Below are 18727 nucleotides of genomic sequence, written 5' to 3' on the forward strand. Positions count from 1 at the left end.
AAACATCCCGTTTCAGTTGATTATTCAGGGCAGCTTTTTGGAAACTGATCACAATGCAAGAAGTTTTGTAAAAATTGTTTGCTTATCAATGGGTAAGGTAAAAAAGAAACAAAGCACGTGAACACTTGATCTTTGCTGAAATGGGTCAGGGCACAACCTAGGTTAAACGTCAGCAGGATGGGCTGTCCCAATGGTGATTTCTCACTGGTTTGAAAAGATGCAAGTAGACAGGATGTCTCCAAAAGAAAAATGTTCATCAGAATCAAATTTGAATAGCTTGGCCTGGGGCAGAGGGTGCCCCTCTACTTTTGGGCATGGCTTTCATTGGGCTTAGAGAACATTCAGAATTTCAGTGCATCTATACCTATAAACCTTACAATATTCTTGCTCAAATGAATAGTACAAAAGTAAATCCATATCTGGTACAAGGTGGTGTTCAGTAGTGTAGTAAATGACAAACATGTGCTTGCACTTCATGTTACACTAGACATCATTTTTCAGTGTTCTTCTGACAAACTTCAGTCTTATCCTATTCCAAAACCAACCTGGCTTAACTGAGACTACAGATCTCACTACCCTACAGTAGCTACTGCCTCCTGAAGCCTTAAATCTCTTGATACTTAATGCCATTCGCTATCCACCTCCAACTCCTTATGATAAATTTCCCAAAACACTTGCAAGCCCCAAAACCACCATCACCACACACCCCCCCAACCCCACAGCTAAGCCACATTCCCCCAATGCTGGCCATCATGTATATACATATCTCTCTCCAACCCACCCACAATCAAATATGTCTTAGCTATCCAAGACTAAACTCTGGCATTTCTTGCCCAAAACACTGCTGCTCCGCTTTTCTTGAAGGTTTCCTTAAAACTGGAATACTGGCAATCCTGAAACAAAGTACCAGGAAACACACATCACTAAGCAAAACGTTCAACAAACTCCAAAATGAAGCTAAAAATCTGTGTGTGGAGCATAATGGGAGACAAATGTTAACTGGAACAACAAAATAAAAAAGTTCTTTTACTAACCCTAATAATGCAGAGATGTAAAACATAGAAAAAAAAAAATTAAGGAATACACTGCCTGGAAACTTGCAGGGAGGTTCAACTGAGGAAACCAAGAGGGCATTGGATGGTTATTTGGATAGAAATGGTGTGCCGACATATGGGGTAAAAAAAAGGCGGAGGATTGACACTAGATAAGAGCTGATGCAGGCACAAAAGGGCCAAAATGGGCCCCTTCATAATAATGGAGTTTAGTGGTATGAACAGTTACCACTTTTGGAACTTAAAGCTAGGGGGCATAAATTCAAGTTGCCATTAATAACTCACGCAGGAGTGTGAGCTTTCTGCCACATGGAGTGATTCAGATAGAGTATGGATGCATCAGAGTGAGAGCTGTGAAATAATGGCATTAGCGTTTATTTCGGGCCACTGTTTTGGTTGTTTCTGCTATGGGACTTTTCACACCTCTCGGCTCAAGTATAAATACTCTCCACTGTTTCTGACCAGCTTATGAAGTGCCTTCAAAAGAAGCTCAAGCACCATATTAGTGAAAAACCTTCAATTGTGGTAGATAACCACCTCCAGCAAGCTGAAAAGGATTTATCCAAGTCCAGCACAGATCAAGTGATTTTGTGCCAGCTACACATGAACTTCTTGATGACTGTAGAGCTAACTCTGATCAGCTGACAGCTGATAAAGGCAATGCCTGTTGACACATTACTTCAAAATTAAAAAAAAAAAAGCCCATATACCTATGGACCCTACTGGAGCACACTACATACCCTACGAACTGGCAACAGCTCCATCAGTCAATGAAACACTTCCTGGTTAACTGCAAACATTACCACATCACATTCTTTAACTAACCAGAGTATGAAGTCTCCGACTCCGACTTCAACTTCTACAGAAAATCAAGACAACACTCAATCACCTAGGATAGGCAAGGGATGGATGTGACTTTTATTTCACTTGGAGCACAAGTAATGGCTGGAGCTCATTTGAGCTATTCAGGTCTGACCATTACCCACGTTCTGAATGAAAACCAGGGGACATGAAAGCAGTGAGCACTTAGACAAATTAGAACCATTGCCCGGCAACCAGAAAAAAAAAAGATGGCTTGTGGCATCACAATCATCCATACTGCATCAGCTAAAGCTGCTGAAAATCAATTGTTAATTTTGACATCAACCTATAAACTCATCCACAGGCATGTGAAAAACAACCAGCTATATTTTGAAATAAGAGGAGATAGTAATAGAAAAACATGTTGATAGGTCAAAATAGTGTAAGTCATGATGAGGCTTTTATAGAGCATTAGTACCCACATTGACCTTCTGGGTCAAAAGGCACGTTTCAGTACATTTTTGGGGCTCTGAAGTTCTACGATGGGTACAAAAGGTTTGCAAGCTTTGCCAATACTACAGTCTACAAATTTGGAGTATACTGATGAGCAGAAAAACGTGAGAGCATTGGCTACATTTCACATTTACAAATGAACCAAATCAGAGTAGAAAACACTTAAGTAAGGAAGCTAGAGTGACCTGTAATTGTTAAATCATTGCTGTCATGCATGATAATATTCATATAAAAATAACAGGGAAAGGTCACTTACCTATCTTGATGAGCTGCATCCATCGAACACTATGAGCACCAAATGAAACTAGTGAGAAACCAATGGTAGCTCCAACTATGCAGTGAGTGCCTGATATTGGAAGCTTTAAAAATGAAGCAATCAGCTGCCAGATAGCAGAACCTAAATAAAAACAAAAACACGTTTACAAATTTGAGGAGCGAACACGAACTTAAGTTGTCCTGGTTAATACTTATCCCTCAAATCAACAGCCTGCAAAAGGAGATCATCTAGTCATTATCACATTGGTTGGTTAGAGTCTGCTAAGCTTAAATTGGTGACTTATTTTCTATACTGCAACAGTGATTACACGGCCAAAACGAAAAAACTATAAATCGGCTGTAAAGTGCTTGTGATGTTTCTTTCTCAACTTCCAAGATCAACAGAAATACAATTTAATTCCTTCCTTTTCCCAATATCAGAAGATGGTTTATACTGCAGCTACTTATCTGAATCCAGAGTTTGGAATTTGGTTTGGAGTCCGAGAAAAACTAGCTGACATGACTTGGCTCACTGGAACAGACACCGTCCTTGCCAACAGAGATCTCATCCCTTACCTGGATCTGTGGTCCTCTTTCAACAGGCAGAGACTGAAACAGAACAATTGAAATCCCTCACGTCACTTACATTGATTGGAGTTGACAGGTGCTGACATGCCAGATTTTTCTTGTTGTGGGGACAGTGAAAGAACAAGCAACAGACCAAGTTATTTAGCAGGCAGTCACAAGCCACCTGCATTTGCACCAGAAGAATGGGAAGTCAGCTCAAAGTACTTAAATAATACCAGAGTATGGAATTACCCTGCAAATTTCCCTCCTCCTAGAATCCCTACAGTGTGGAAACAGACCCTTTGGCCCAACAAGTCCACAACAACCCTGAGCATCCCACCCAGACCCATCCCCCTATAACCCACCTAATCTACACATCCCTGAACACTATGGCCAATCCATCTAACCTGCATATCTATGGACTGTGGGAGGAAACCGGAGCACCCAGAGGAAACCCACGCAGACATAGGGAGAATGTGCAAACTCCACACAGACAGTCGCCAGAGGGTGGAATCAAACCTGAGGCAGCAGTGCTAACCACTGAGCCACCTGCACCAGAACAAGGAATTTATGAACAGAGACAAAATTACACTTTGTCAAAATCTCATCCCAGTTGAAAATCAGGGGACATGAGAGCAGTGAGCACTTAGACAAATTAGAACTGTTGCCCTGCAACCAGAAAACAAAGCTGTTGTAAATATAACTGAAAAATTTACAGGCTTGGTTAATTGACGCATATTGGTTCGTGTGCCCAAAAATACTAGTCAGAATAAACCACTGCCTCAGTGGCGAGAGAGAGAGAGAGAGAGAGAGAGAGAGAGAGAGAGAGAAATGCACAGGAATGCTAATTGCTCCTGTTGGAAATATGCAGGTGGGGAAATGACTGCATTGCAGTGCGCCTAATAGTTAAATAGAGAGTCAGGAACTGGTCATTGAGAATCATAAAAAAACCAGCTGTCTCACATGTAGTGAGCAACCCTAATGTTACCACAACTAAAAAGGATAACTACTCGTTACAAGTCAGCATACATGCAATGTCAATTCACACCTTCAAGTGGTGACAATGCTGTCCTACATTGGAAAATTCCTAAATGATATTTTTAAAAGAAGATTCCTCTAATTCATCTATTCAAGCACTGACTCAGTCTGTGCCCTTTATACTTAGTAAAAGTGAAGAAACGTCATGCTTAAGAAATGCTCTCCAGCAGCAAGTCAAATTATATAACAGCAAAGAAACTAAAAATAATTAACAGTCATATGTTTTAATAAAGGGGACAAGAATCCTTGCTGATTGAAGTCAAAATGTAAACTCATGCAGTGTAGATGGCTTCAATAGAGATGGACTTCAGAACCTCTCGTGAAATGTGACCAGGTGAAGAGCACATTGATTCACTCACTCTTTTTAGAATCTATCAATTCAGCTTGGTCAAACATTCACCCAGGTCAGTGTGACCGAATTGGAGATCCAATTCGCACCACAAAACCATGCTGTCCACAAAACCAACCATCGCTACACACCAACTGTCTTTACGTAGCACAGATATCATCAGCAATGAAATAATCAGATTGTGGATACATTGGCTGTAATTTTTCAAAATAAAAAAAAAACACTGGATTTTACAGAAATACCACAGAGAATGGGAAACCCTTAATATATCACCCCTACTCAAAAAAAGGGGAGGGAGGCAAAAACAGATAACTACAGGCCAATTAACCTAACATCTATATTTGGACAAGTACTGAAATCAAATAAGGAATTACTAGCAGAACATTTGTGAAATCATAATATAATCAGAGTCAGTATGGCTTCAAGACAAGTAAAATCATGTCTGACTAATTTTAAGAGTTTTTCCCAAGGAAGTCTCAACCAGAGAGGATAGAGGAAAACTGGTAGATGTATTGTATTTGGACTTTCAGACTGTTTGACAAGGTTAAAGTGTTTAAAACTCAAAAAAATGTTAAGTAATAAATATGAGCCTGTGGAGTTGGAGGTACTTGGCATGGATTGAGAATTGGCTCATGGGGAGGAAACAGCAAAAGGGGAAAAAGGGATTTTCTTTTTCAGGTTCGTCACCCATGACCAGGGATCAGAGCTAGGACCAGAACCATTTACAATGACTTGGAAGGAGGAAGTCAGTGCATTGCAGAAGAGACAAAAAATAGGTAGAAAGGCAGATTGCGAGGGGGATACAAACAGTTTAGAGATATTGTTGCATTAATTAATTAAGTGGACAAAAAGTGGCCAGATGCAGTCTAATGTGAGAAAACATGAAGTTGTTCATTTTGGAAGGGGGAAAAATAAGAAGTATTATTTAAATGGAGAAAAACTGCAGAAAGCGGCAATAGAAAAAGGGACTTGTACATGAAACAAAGCTAGCACACAGATGCAGCAGGTAATCAAGAACACTAATGGAAAGTTGGCCCTTATATCAAGGCGTTTGGAGTATAAGAGTAGGGATGCCTTTTTGCAACTGCACAAAGGTGCTGGTAAGACCACATCTGGAGTACTGAGAGCAGTTTTGGTCCCCTTATTTAAAAGGAACAACATTATTTCATTGGAGGCAGTTCAGATAAGGTTTACTAGGATGATGGCCAATATGGAGGGATTATCTTATGAGTAAAGATTAAACATGTTGGGACTCTACTCACTGGAATTTAGAAGAATGATGAGAGGTGATCTCAATGAAGCATAACCAGGATTCTTAAGAGCCTTGACAGGGTAAATGCTGAGAGGAGGCTTCCCCTCTTAGCAGAGTCTAGGATCAGAGGGCATAGTTTTGGAATAAAAGGGGTACAAACTGAAGACTGAGAGGAGGAAGAATTTCTGAGGATTATGTCTCTTTGGGAACTCCTTGCCATAAAGAGCTGTGGGGACAGGGACCTGGTGTATATTTAAGGCTGAGATTGATAGATTAGTCGGGGAATTGAAAGATTATGGGGAAGGGCAGAAAAGTGGCTGTGAGGAATGTCAGATCAGCTGTAAAGCAGGCTCAAGAGGCCTACTCCTGTTCCCTTTTCTTATGGTCGTATATATATAAATGCTTCATAATCAGGAGACATTGCAAGTGTTCCTAACCTATTTTCTAAGGCAACAAAATCAGAGAAACATTTAATTCATGTTCTTAAACCAAGTGATCAGGGAATGCAACTTTTACCATATTCATCTACTCAACAACTATCCAAGAACAGGTGCAGTGTGATGTTCTCCCTCTACTTTGTTCACTGGCAGCTGAGTCACATTCAATCTCAGACGAGCTTTCTCTACTTTGTGATGGAAAGAAATGTTGCATACCAACCACCTGACAGACGTCCAAGAGGCAGCTAGTGCTGCAGCCCCAGTCCAATAGGATCTTCATTAAGACGATAAACCATACAGCCCTATCTCTCTGCCTTTGCTCTTATGTCCCTTTTAAGCTATCCACCAAAAATCTTCTTCAGACTTTAAAGCTCAAATTGACCAAGTACCATAGTCAAATTCCATAGAACGTAGAACAGTACAGCGCAGTACAGGCTCTTCGGCCCACGATGTTGTGCTGATCTATTATCCTAAGATCATCTACCCTGCATGCCCTACATTTTACTATCCTCTATGTGCCTATTCAAGAGTCACTTAAAAGTCTAAAGTATCTGACGCCACTACCATTGCTGGCAGCGCATTACACAGAGTGGTGGGCGTGTGGAAAGGACCTATCTCCCCTATACCTTCCTCCAATCACCTTAAAATTATGCCCCCTCATAAGTCATTTCCGCCCTGGGAAAAAGTCTCTGACTATCCACTCTATCTATGCCTCTCATCATCTTGTATACACGTTATCAAAAAAATAAATTGCTGGAAAAACTCAGCAGAGGGAACGCAGAGTTAAATGTGGAATCCAGTGACCCATCTTCAGAACTGATAGGAAACAGATATGAAAAAGGTGGTATTTACTAAGGGGGGCATTGAGGAATTATTATGGGAGTGAAGAAAGAGCACTGGGCCTCACTGGAGCACTGAAGCAGGCCCAAGACACAACACAGCGGTGTTGTGAAGTGGCAGGCAACTGGTAGCTTGGGGTCATTTCTGCAGACAGAACGTGTATGGTCCACAAAGTGGTGACCAGCCTGTACAGTCTCCACAATGTAGAGGAGATCACATTGCAAACAGCAAATAGACTAGATTGGGTGAAATGCAGGTAAATCACTGTTTCACCTAGGAGTGTCTAGGGCCTTGGATAGTGATTCAACATCAAGGTCAATAATTTTGGAGCAAGAACATCTCCTTCCAAGTCTCGACCCACCCTCACAGCCGGTCATGAAGTGGGTTACTTTCAGCACAGCCAACCCATTTTCATCTGCTCATGGTCCCCATTACCCGGCACAATATCAACAATTTTCCACCCCTCTCTCTAAACCGTCTCCACCTACCCTCTCACTGAAACTCTTCCCAGCTGCTATCAGTTCTGAAGGTGGGTCACTGCACTCAAAATGGCAACTGCCTCCTCTCCAGACATACCGAGTTTCTCCAGAAATTTCAGTTTTTGGTTGTTTTCAGATCTCCAGCATCAATCCGTTCTTTGTTTTATATTATTCCATATTATCAAAACACTTAGTAAGAATAAAAAGTGGTAAATAAAAACCAAGAGAACTGCAGATGCTGTAAATCAAGAACAAAAACAAAGTTGCTGGAAAAGCTCAGCAGATCTGGCAGCATCTGTGGAGGACAAAACAGAGTTAACGTTTCGGGTCCAGTGACCCTTCCTCAGAACTGATGGTGGCTGGGAAAACGTCAGTTTATATGCAGAAAATAGGGAGGTGGGTGGGGTAAGGAGTAAATGATAGGATAGAGCTCAAAGAGAGAGAAAGACAGTTGGACAGACAAAGGAGTTGCTAATAATCAGGCTGGGAGGGCGAGTACTTGTTAATGGGGACTGTTAGTGACTAACAACAGGGGGTGTGTAGTGGCAGGCTGTGGTAACAAAGCCTGGTGTGTGGGGTGGGGGGCTGGGACATGGGAGAGCTTAGGCCCTAAAATTATTGAACTCAATATTGAGTCCGGAGGGCTGTAGGGTCCCCAAGCGGAAAATGAGGTGTTCTTCCTCCAGCCTGCGTTGGGCTTCACTGGAACACTGTAGCAAGCTGGAGACAGATGTTGGCCAGGGAGCAAGGTGGTGCATTGAAATGGCAGGCAACAGGTAGTTCAGGGTCTTTTTTGCGAGCAGAACGTAGATGTTCTGCGAAGCGGTCGCCAAGTCTACGCTTCGTTTCCCCAATGTAGAGGAGACCACATTGTGAGCAGCGAATGCAGTAGACTAGATTCTTGGGAGTGCAGGTGAAGTGTTGCTTCACCTGAAAGGTACGTTTGGGCCCTTGGATTCCAAGTGGTTCCTGATTTATCTCTTGTATGACACAGCTTTAATTCTAATACTGAGCTCCCTTGATCTGGATTCTCACACCACTCTGAGGAAATTCTTCTCCGAGCATACTTTGCTTAGGACACCCCTCTCTCTGTTACCCCAATTTAGTCAGTCCACATAATCCACAGCATCATTCTGAATAACCATTCCAGAAGATGACCACACTCAACAAGGTTGGGTTACTATAAACAGCCAACAGTGAAAGGCCAAAACGTAATGTTTATTCCAGAGAATACAAACGAATAGTTATGAAACACGGTTTGGTGAAAACTTATAACGCTAATTCCAGAAGATTAAGCAATGCTATAGTATGGTTCCATTTACATTTTCCTCATTCTAGATTCCAAGTTTCTTCAGTAAAATCAGATTTAAATAAAAAAAAACATGCTGATTTCGGAGAGTGAAACATTGAACAAGTTAGGATGTTTTGTCAACCCAAATCAAATCTGTCCAAACCAAAGTCTCCTGCTTTTCTGCACGGTGTACATGACCAGGAAGAAGTGGTAGATCTTGGAGCTGAGAGCAAAAGAGAAGGTCTTACAGGGGACCCAGTTTCTGAGCATTTGTTGGATATCTGCAACAATGATGCAGTCTGAAGTTTGGCAGTTGATACTCGCTGACATTACAGACATTGAGTCATACAGCAAAGAAACAGACCCTTTGGTCTTGTTCAAATAACTCTCAAAAGAAGACAAGCACCATTTGTTATTTTCTAGTTGCAAAATCACTTCAAAATGAAGTGAAGCTAGCATTCAGGAAACACTTTCCAGTTGGTCTATACATAGAGAAATTGATTCAGGGTGAACAAAATACAAAAATTCAATAAAAAAAAAGTTTTTAAAGTTTTGTTCACACACGGCCACTCATGTATTTGCTGCCAATAAAATGGTGCCCTTCCCCACCCTGAACTGCTCCAATATTTGTGGGAAAGGTGCTCCAATTATGGCCTTAACAAGAGGTATAACGATTTTGAACACATGTCAAAGTGACTTTCTTGGTCAAGTTGAGATGATCAATGACTTGGACGAGTTGGCCCCTTCATGACTGTATTACCCTTGACCTTAGCAGCTGAGGCTCAGGGGAGTGGGGTGATGTCAATGTCGAGTTGTTTCAGTACATCCTGTGGAACGTACATACTTCAGTCACAGTTCACTGGCACTGGATGAGGAGTTTAAATGGTGGCAACATCGAAGAAAGTTCAGTTCAGGATGTGCAGAGCTTCAAGCATTGCAGCTTTGCCCATCCAGGAAAACGGTGTGCTCCAGATTTCTGACCTGGACCTTGTTCAGAGTGTAAAGACATGAGGTGAGCCACTTGATACAGAATTCCCAGCCTCTGACTTCTCACACTTCGTATTTTGGCAGGTTGTGCCTGGAATGGCATCATTCAACACAAAATAAAACCCAGCAAATAAGCTCAAGATCTGCACACCTGGAACAACAGGAAAAACTGAGCAAGCTGGAGTTCTTTACTCAGCAGAAGGACTAAGAGGATTTCTGGCAGAATATTTAAAATTATGACTGGGTTTAACAGGGAGGATAAGAAGAAAATATTTTCACTCAAGACTGAACACAGACCAAAGACAGCATTAATACAAATATAGTTTTGAACAGCTATTGCTATATTACACAGACATTAATTAAAACATGAAGCAAATAAAGCATGTCATTCAGTTTGAATACAGGAGGGAAAAGGGAATGGAGATAGAGGAATTTCAGGGACAAAGTGGGTACAGTGAAAGAAAGCTTGAGAGAACAGAATGGAGCAGTTGAGCAAACGGTTGATTTCTGTAGTGTAGATTTAATGTGTTGAGTGTGTTGCAGACAGAGGAGAAAGTCAGTCAGTATCTCCTACTTGAATGACTGAATGCAGCAAAAGTTATTACAAATTGGTAGAGTGTGGGCTAGAAATACTCTTGCCCACAAAGATTTTGCCACTTGTGGTGGCACTCATTCCACCCTACGTTTCCCACATGGTGTTCTGCCAGTGTGCATAAATGTACCCTTTGTGTACATTCAAAACAAGGGTCAGTTTCAGAGATATCCTGGTGTCTCATAGCTTGACCAGCTGGTACACCACCGTGATCTCAAATTTAGGCAATAAAATATCCAAATGGCATCAGCATTATTTACTCAGCAACTAAAAAAGTAAAGCTGCAAAATGGACCGAGATAAAGTGACAATTAAAAAGCAATGAAATGCAACATTATCCTGTTTGTCACCTCTGCAGCAGCACTTACTGCCCTTTTGTGAATTGGCAAATGACCCATCATTTTTATTCCTCATTTGGCTGAAATCCACTCAGTTCCCCACATGCTGATACCAATCCCATGCCAAGGTTTCTGCACTGCCAGTATGCTTGCAGCATTCACATCAGGGCTAATTGTTGTTGCTAGTTTTTCACCTCCTGGAGCTTGTGGCTGTGTACATGGTAGTTCTTGGGTGTTTGAAACTATTGGAAGAGCATAAGGCAGGATGGTGTTGTCATTTTTGATGCTCTCAATGAGATCAGGTGCTACAAACCCTGTTAACACTGTTCTCATCATTGTCATAGGGTTCAAAAGGAAGAAGTTTCCTTGTCCCTGCTAGGAATTGCTGTGCTCCCTTCTTACACTGCAAAAGAGGGCAGAAACATCAATATGTGTCTGCAGCCTAGTATTGGAGGCATGTACCTACCACACCTCAATAAATTTGAGTTACACAGAGGCAGAGGGGCTGGTGGGAGGTTAGCAGCAACAGCAGGTGTGCAGATACAATTAGGAGATTACACACAAGACCCGAGTGCCAGGGACTGGAGTGTGATGGACAAGAGTAGCAGGAGAGGTTTCATGGAGTGGAATAGGCAGATAAAGATACTTTCATTGATGTTGACAGCCCATTTGCCAATCATTAGCCTTCTGTGATACTGTTACCACCAATTCCTAGAGCCCAGACTCCAAGCCAATGTCCCTGGCCATTTGATCCCAGTCTCTTTGGTGGGTGCCTTAAAGGGTCTTCTAGCTCCCCACCGGATGCTCTCTTCCTGTCTACCTGCATCACCAAAGTCACCATCTCTACACCCAGCATTAATGTATCCTTTTGTTTACCCAGCTATTCAGTCTGTAATAACATGCATGGCAGCAATACAATGTGCCCAGCTCCCTTTCAAGATACCAACTGCCTTTTTTTTGAAAGAAAAGGGCAAGCTGTCTGTACCAAATCATTTGAAAAAAAAAAAAAAAAAAAAAAAAATGCAGATGTGGGCAAGGTCTTCCAACAACATTCAGGAACTCATAGTGCAAGGGTCACTTAGGTTAAATGTTGCAATTATTCAGGTAAATACAACCTGTTTACCTCTATCTGAATGCCTATACTCAGGTGGTAAATTGCTATCCTGATAGGAAAGGAAAAGAAGACTTGTCTAACTGCTGGCTGTATGTCTTTAAAAGCTTCAAAAGCAAAATGAAGAATCAACACAATATAATTAAACAGCTACAATTATTGCAGAATGTAGTAGCTATTCGTGATGACAAAATTGTAAAAGAAAACAAAATGTCTGTCAATCAAACTAGTCTTGGCTAGAGAATTGTAATGCAAAAGCAAGGGAATTACATTTGCAACAGAATGGAGAATAATGTAAAAGCTAACAACAGTGAGATTTGAAGCAAGAAATATAAACATAAGTGTGTGCAAAAACATCATTTCGAACTAATGGCAATAGAAACCAAAATTCGGGTACAGAATGAAAAATAGTGACAATAGACTTTCCAAGCCCTTTGCTCTAATTCCCTCCATAAACCACCTCAAAGATACCTCTGGAAAATCCACTTTTGAACATTCTTATAATTTAACTTTATGTATGTCAATACTAATGTCCATCCATCCTTCAAAAAGGACATAGTCCACTACTTTGCAATAAAAACAATCTTAATTATTTTTACAATCAAAAAGCTCCTTCAGAGGGCATTAAGGTTTAACACCAATGTTGGAAATTAATCACATGCACAGAACACCAGCTAGACATGACAACTGCTTCTAAGAGGAGAGGATTAGTCAACATCCTGTCATTTTTTTTTAAAATATAAAACTGACCTTCACAATTTACCATGGTGGAATCTGACATCACATTTCTGGTTTAGCACTAAATCTAGCATCATGAGCACTACCATATCAATGCACTGGAGGTCTAGAGAAGACTAAGAGTAAAGATCAGACAGACTTTTACTGAATGATTTCAACTGTAGAGAGAAGGGATGCAAAGTAAATCTTATATACTGCTGTACAGTGTGTATGATGTGGAGATATCAGTCAGACTCATCATAGAAAAGCAAAATATAAAATCAACACTGCAGTGATAAGCATAATACCGTGGAGATTCGGCTTCCAGTGAATATAGTTAATCGAATGTCTGCCGAGTCCTTCTAAACAGATGAACACTTTAAGTGATCACACAAGAAAACTACAGATATATGCCTGTGGCTTTCTTACATAGATCCCTTACCAGCAGGCTCATTGTACAATTTGTACATCTCCTATGACATCTAAACAAAGGCCAGAAAGGGTTCAACAATGGACAATGAATACAAGCAGATGTTGCTAGGAGTTTGTACTTAATTGCTTCACGAGACCAAAAAACATATGTAGCCTCTTATTTGAGGCTTGCACTTGAAAGTTTCTTTGCAACGGGAAGGGGGTTGTGAGGGTGAAGGACTGGCATTTCAGAGGGAACAGGTTCTTACAGCATTATAAAAAGAGGCAAGAACAACAAGGAAATTATGCATTTATTTGAGCAGACTGCAGTCACATCAGGCACACTGCAATCAGATCATATTTCTCTAATGTTCCTAGATGAAGTCTCTTTTAATTCTCACTCTCTGCTTATACAGTTTAAACTACTTTTTCCTTTTAAGTGCAAACAAAAATCCAGCTAGCATCAATAATATCAAAAAACAGGTTACTTACCAACCATTGCACTGACTTCGCCAGCCATGAGCACGTGCTCACTCCCATTGTATAGGTTAACATCTATGATCCCTTTCCGGATAGTTTCTCCGACCTTTGCTCCCAGCAGTACAGATCCGGTTGTTTCAAAAATGGAAGCCAGGATGCAGGCCTGGCGAAGTGTCACAACACCAGAGCCCACAGCAGTACCAAACGAATTGGCTACATCATTCGCACCCACAGAGAAAGCAAGGATAAAGGCTATTATAAAGCCCACTATCACCATCCACAAGTAATTCTCCAGCATCATTTTTGGGATTTCTTTTCCCCCCCCCCCCCCCAAGTATGTGCACAGAAAAGGGAATTGAAGAAACAAACACACACACACGCGCGTGCTCTCACTCAAAACGCACAAGACAGGCTTCTGTAAACTGTTTTCTTCTTTTGGAAAAGTGCTTAGTAGTATTCAGAGATGTCTCACTGCTAACTAATGCTTCTCTGCGTAGTGTTAATAGAGTTTTTTAGGCATGGGATAATCAGGTAAATGCATTCCATAGTTAAGTGTCCAGCTTGGCAGGCAGAGATGGTCACCTCCTACAAAAACAAACAAAAAGAAATAATTAGCAACTTTTAAAGGTCGTGTTAGAAGGATTAACAAATTCATGTCCTTTACATTAAAGCAGTGAACAACATGAAGAACACTTGCACTCAATACAGACCGTCACACAGAGTCACTAAATAAGCAAACACTCTTGCGCCTGTAATAGCCTCACCCCCAGATGCAACAAGATGGCTATTGTTTCATCTTCCGTGTCAGCCTAACGGGAGTAGGCAACTCAGTCCTTTAAGGCTGTCCTGAAATATTAAGACTCTGCAGCATTTCCCATCAAATAAGCCAAACAGACATCAGTTTTGCAACAGAATAGATACTCATGATATGAGCGAGACAGGCATTTTGGTAAAGCAAACAAGGGCAGGACTTATACAATTAATGGTAGGGCCCAGGGTGGTGTTGTAGAACAGAGACACCTAAGGGCTCAGGTACATAATTCTTGGAAATTTGCGTCACATGTACACAGGGTAGTTAAGAAGGAGTTTAGCACACTTGCATTCATTGCTCAGACCTTGTGACCTTTAGGAGTTGGGATATCATGCTGAGATTGTACAGGATGTTGGTGATGCCTCTTTGGGACTACATGTACAGTTCTGGTCGCCCTGCTGTTATAGGAAGGATATAATGAAATTGGAAAGGGTGCGGAAAAGATTTACCAGGATGTTACCAAGACTGGAGGGTTTGAGTTATGAGGTGAAGCTGGAGCATAGGAGGCTGAGGGGTGAACCTGGAGGTTTATAAAGTCACGAGGGGCATAGATAAGGGGAAGAGTAAAAGGTCTTTTCCCTAGGGTGAGGGAGTTCAAAAGTAGAAGGCATATTTTTAAGGTGTGAAAAGAAAGGTTTGAAAAAAAAAACCTGAGGGGCAACATTTTCATGCAGAGGGTGATAGGTGTGTGGAATGAACTGCCAGAGGAAGAAGTTGCGAACCCAGGTACAGTTACAACATTTAAAAAGATGCTTGAATAAATACATGAATAGGAAAGGTTTGGATGGATATGGGCCAAATACAGTAAAGTGGGACAAGGTTAGTTTGAAACATAGTCGGCATGGACTAGTTGGTCCAAAAGGACCCGTTTCTCTGCTGGACTATTCTACACAAAGAAAACAGACTAAAAAAGGAAAGAATAAATTATTTCGCTTGTGAAAGGCACCATGTCCAAAAGCATTTCGCAGCCAATGGGAAGTACTCCCTGCACACCTTCCCCGCCCAATAAGTGGAGACACTGATTGTTGTAGTTATAGGGATATTTAACAATTTCCCAAGACAAAGTCTCACAAAGGGCAAGCAAAAATATCTAAAACTAAAAGCAAGATCACAAGGGCTTAAAAAAAAAAGGAAGGCCAGTGTTTAACTATGGTAAAGCTGCCACTTCTGGCTAATTAGTAGATCACAAGAAAGGCAGCATTGGGACAGATTCAGCATTTCTGCTGACTGCAGGCGAAATCCAGTTAAATGAATGGTGCCCAGATTGAAGCTACATTTGCACTAACTGAAAACAAATAATATTTCAGAGAACTATTTGGGCTTTAAACAAAATAAAGCACAAGGGCAACATAATCTAATAATTGAAAATATTTTATCATTAGATTCTCACTTGCTACTACTTATATTGTTTCATTGGGTCATTTATTACTTTATAGTCTATTTATTCCTGATAAACCTACCATTACTTTTAAACAATTATACTTCAAGGTATGTCCAAAAACTAAAAATCTTTTTCATACTCTTATTAAGACCACCAAAACTAACCTGCACTTTGAACATGATTACAACATGGGTATTGAATAGTCAATTAACCTTGTTGCTTTTCACATGGCAGCCTTCAAACGATCATAATTCAGGACCACAAACAACCATTATTTCTGTCTTGGGCACAAGCCAATGTAGAGAAAGAACTTCAGACATTTCTGGGATATCGCCAGACTTTGGATATAATGCCTTTTTTGAATTTAAATAAGGATTTTTGTGGATATTAAAATTTATCTATTTTGCACAATAGAAAGCCACTGCTATTCCATCTAACTTTGTAACACCTTTTTTTCTGGACTTAAAACAAAAAAGGGATACTTGATGTCCCTCCCACATCTTTCCTACACAAGATTTCAAGAAGAATTGCAGGAACATGCTCCCCACGTTGATACTTCTCAATATGCACCAGTTCTTACAAGGCAATGTTCCAGAAGGTGAACAGGAAGGACGGACTTGCTATGGAAACAGAGCATTCTCCATCAGGCTAACAAAGTCATAGCTACTTGCTGGGAGGGTAAAGCAAGAGTGAACAGACTGTTCTGACAATTACTGAGCAACGGAATGAAAGTGAGAAGAACAAGGGAAGAACGAGGGTTTTTTTTGCTGTGTCAATAATGTTGAAGAGAATGATTATGTTTAAGCAAAAATAGGAAAGGAATGGAGAGCATCAGTGAGCAAAAATCCAATCTTGTTAGCACTTCAGAAACATAAACCGGGACATGAGTACTTAAATGGATTTAAAATGGCTTCAATGAGTCGGAGCACAAAAGCACATCATGTCTGTATTCCAATCCCGATAAACTGGAGCGCAACCAAACTCAAAGTACAAATTAAGATATGGGCATTTAAGTGCTATTTCATCTAATATTCTTGTGCTAGCTGACTTGCCTCGATAGCAGTTAGGCAATGCCTCTCCATTTTAATGGATTTTCACTCTGGTTTTCAAATCACTTCATAATCTCATTCCTCAAATCTCTCTCAGCACTACATTTTGACATTTGCATTCCTCTAATTCTGGCCTCCTAAGAATCCCCAACTTAAGTGTTCAACCAGGCTTTCAAGTGCCCTGACACAGTCGTGCAGTTTTCCTCTAAAACTTCTTCAACTTTAACTGTCTACTCCAAGATACTCTTCAGTGTAGTTTGATGGATAATGTCCTAATGACTCCATGTGACTGCGTCCAATGCCATTTTTTAATTACAAAATATTGATTTTTCACTCACATTAAAATGTGATTCATAACTAAAAATTGTTATTGCTTGATGATGGTCTATAAAACCTGTTGTGGATAATGCAACACACAATTGTGGAGCTACGGTCATTTCATCATGTCCTTTCACAGGTGCCCACAGTAAGAAAACAGGTCAACAAAAACTAAGAAGCAAAAGGCTAAAATCTGATCATCAGTTAGAAACCACAAGAAGTCCAGAAAAATCAGTCAAACAAATTTTCTAGGGACTGCAAACTATTTCACTAAACTAGAACTGAACAGTTGACCTCTTCCCACAGTAGGGAATAAATATACTGAATGTCTTAAACACAAATAACAAACACTTGCTGAAACAAAAGATAATATATGGGATAATTTCTCTTATGTCCTTATCCCAACCCCTACATACCAGGCCTTGTTCTTACACACAACTCATCGTTAGCCACTAATTGTCCCTATTAGTAGCTACTCATTCTCCTAGGCTGATCATTATCCAGTCAGTTATCTATCCAATTGTTCTTCTCTCTCTTTGGGCTCTATTCCCACCTATCATTTACCCCTTCCCCCTTCCCCCTTCCCCCCCATCCAAGCCTCTGTCCAAAAAAAAAATCAAACAACCAACAACTTTTTCCTAGCTACTATTAGTTCTGAAGAAGGGTCACTGGACACGAAACATTAACGCTGGTTTCTCGCCACAGATGCTGCCAGAACTGCTGACTTTTTCCAGCAATTTGTTTTTGTTGTTGATAATTTCGGGGTAAGCAGTCGGAATTTTTTTTCCATCGGGAAGAACCAGAAGCCATAAACTACATATAGCTCAAGTGCTCAGTAACCGAAACATTTAAATGAGGAAAGTGCACCACATTTTCTGCAAACATGCAAGAGAAAAACACACAGAATGAACGAGGACACATTAAAATTAGTACTAGAAATAGGAGCACTTGTCAAAAGACAGGGCGAAATACAGACTTACTGTGCAAAGAGATGCTGAGACTATAACTTGAAAACACACACCAGTAAGGAAGGACAGAATAGAAAACTTAGTAATTTTGTGTAATTCTGTTTACATGGATAATTCTTTTTAATTCACTTGTGGAATGTAGACTTCAGTGGCCAGCCAGAATATATTGCCTTCTCAAGGGCAACTAGGGACAGGTGATGGTAAGCTGCCTTCTTGACCATAGTAATCCATGTCTTATTGGCAGACCCACAACACCCTGACAGAGAGAATTCCAGGATTTTGACCCAGCAACAGTGAAAGAACAGAAATATATTTCTAAGTCAGGATGGTGAGTCACTTGGAGGGGAATTTGTAGAAGAGGGTGTGCCCATGTATCTGCTGTCCATGTCCTAAAAGGTCAGTGGTTATTGGTTTGGAAGGAAGGTGTTGTCTCAGGGTGAATTTCTGCAGTACATCTTGTAGATAGTACACACTGCTACTATTGAGCATCATTCTAGCTCCATTCAAGAGTATGGAGGAGCAGAATCCATAAGAAAGCAAGAGGTGGCATCTGGATTATACTGTACAATCATAGCCCTCAAGAATATTTTTGTCATTATACAGACCTTTGACACGTGCTGGCAATCCAGTCAGAAAGAAGTACAAAGCTGCATTTATTGAGCACCTTTCATGACTTCAGTCGTCCCAAATT

At 40.7% G+C, this 18727-nt stretch overlaps 1 protein-coding gene across 4 annotated transcripts in view; it reads right to left on the reverse strand.

Annotated features, from left to right (window-relative positions):
- slc20a2 (solute carrier family 20 member 2) overlaps window positions 1-18727 on the reverse strand; it is a 118924-nt gene that overhangs the window by 24576 nt on the left and 75621 nt on the right. For all 4 annotated transcript variants that reach the window (XR_007261773.1, XM_048595115.1, XM_020509992.2 and 1 more), the window contains exons 2-3: window positions 13522-14094; window positions 2623-2763 (exon numbers count right to left, since the gene is read on the reverse strand). Coding sequence is in view for 3 of the 4 variants with exons in the window: in XM_048595115.1 (XP_048451072.1) it covers window positions 2623-2763; window positions 13522-13810 (430 nt within the window). In the remaining variant the exon portion in view is untranslated. The remainder of the gene's footprint in view (window positions 1-2622; window positions 2764-13521; window positions 14095-18727) is intronic.

The sequence above is a fragment of the Rhincodon typus genome, chromosome 3 (assembly GCF_021869965.1).
Source record: "Rhincodon typus isolate 14 chromosome 3, sRhiTyp1.1, whole genome shotgun sequence".
In the NCBI taxonomy this organism is placed as follows: Eukaryota; Metazoa; Chordata; class Chondrichthyes; order Orectolobiformes; family Rhincodontidae; genus Rhincodon; species Rhincodon typus.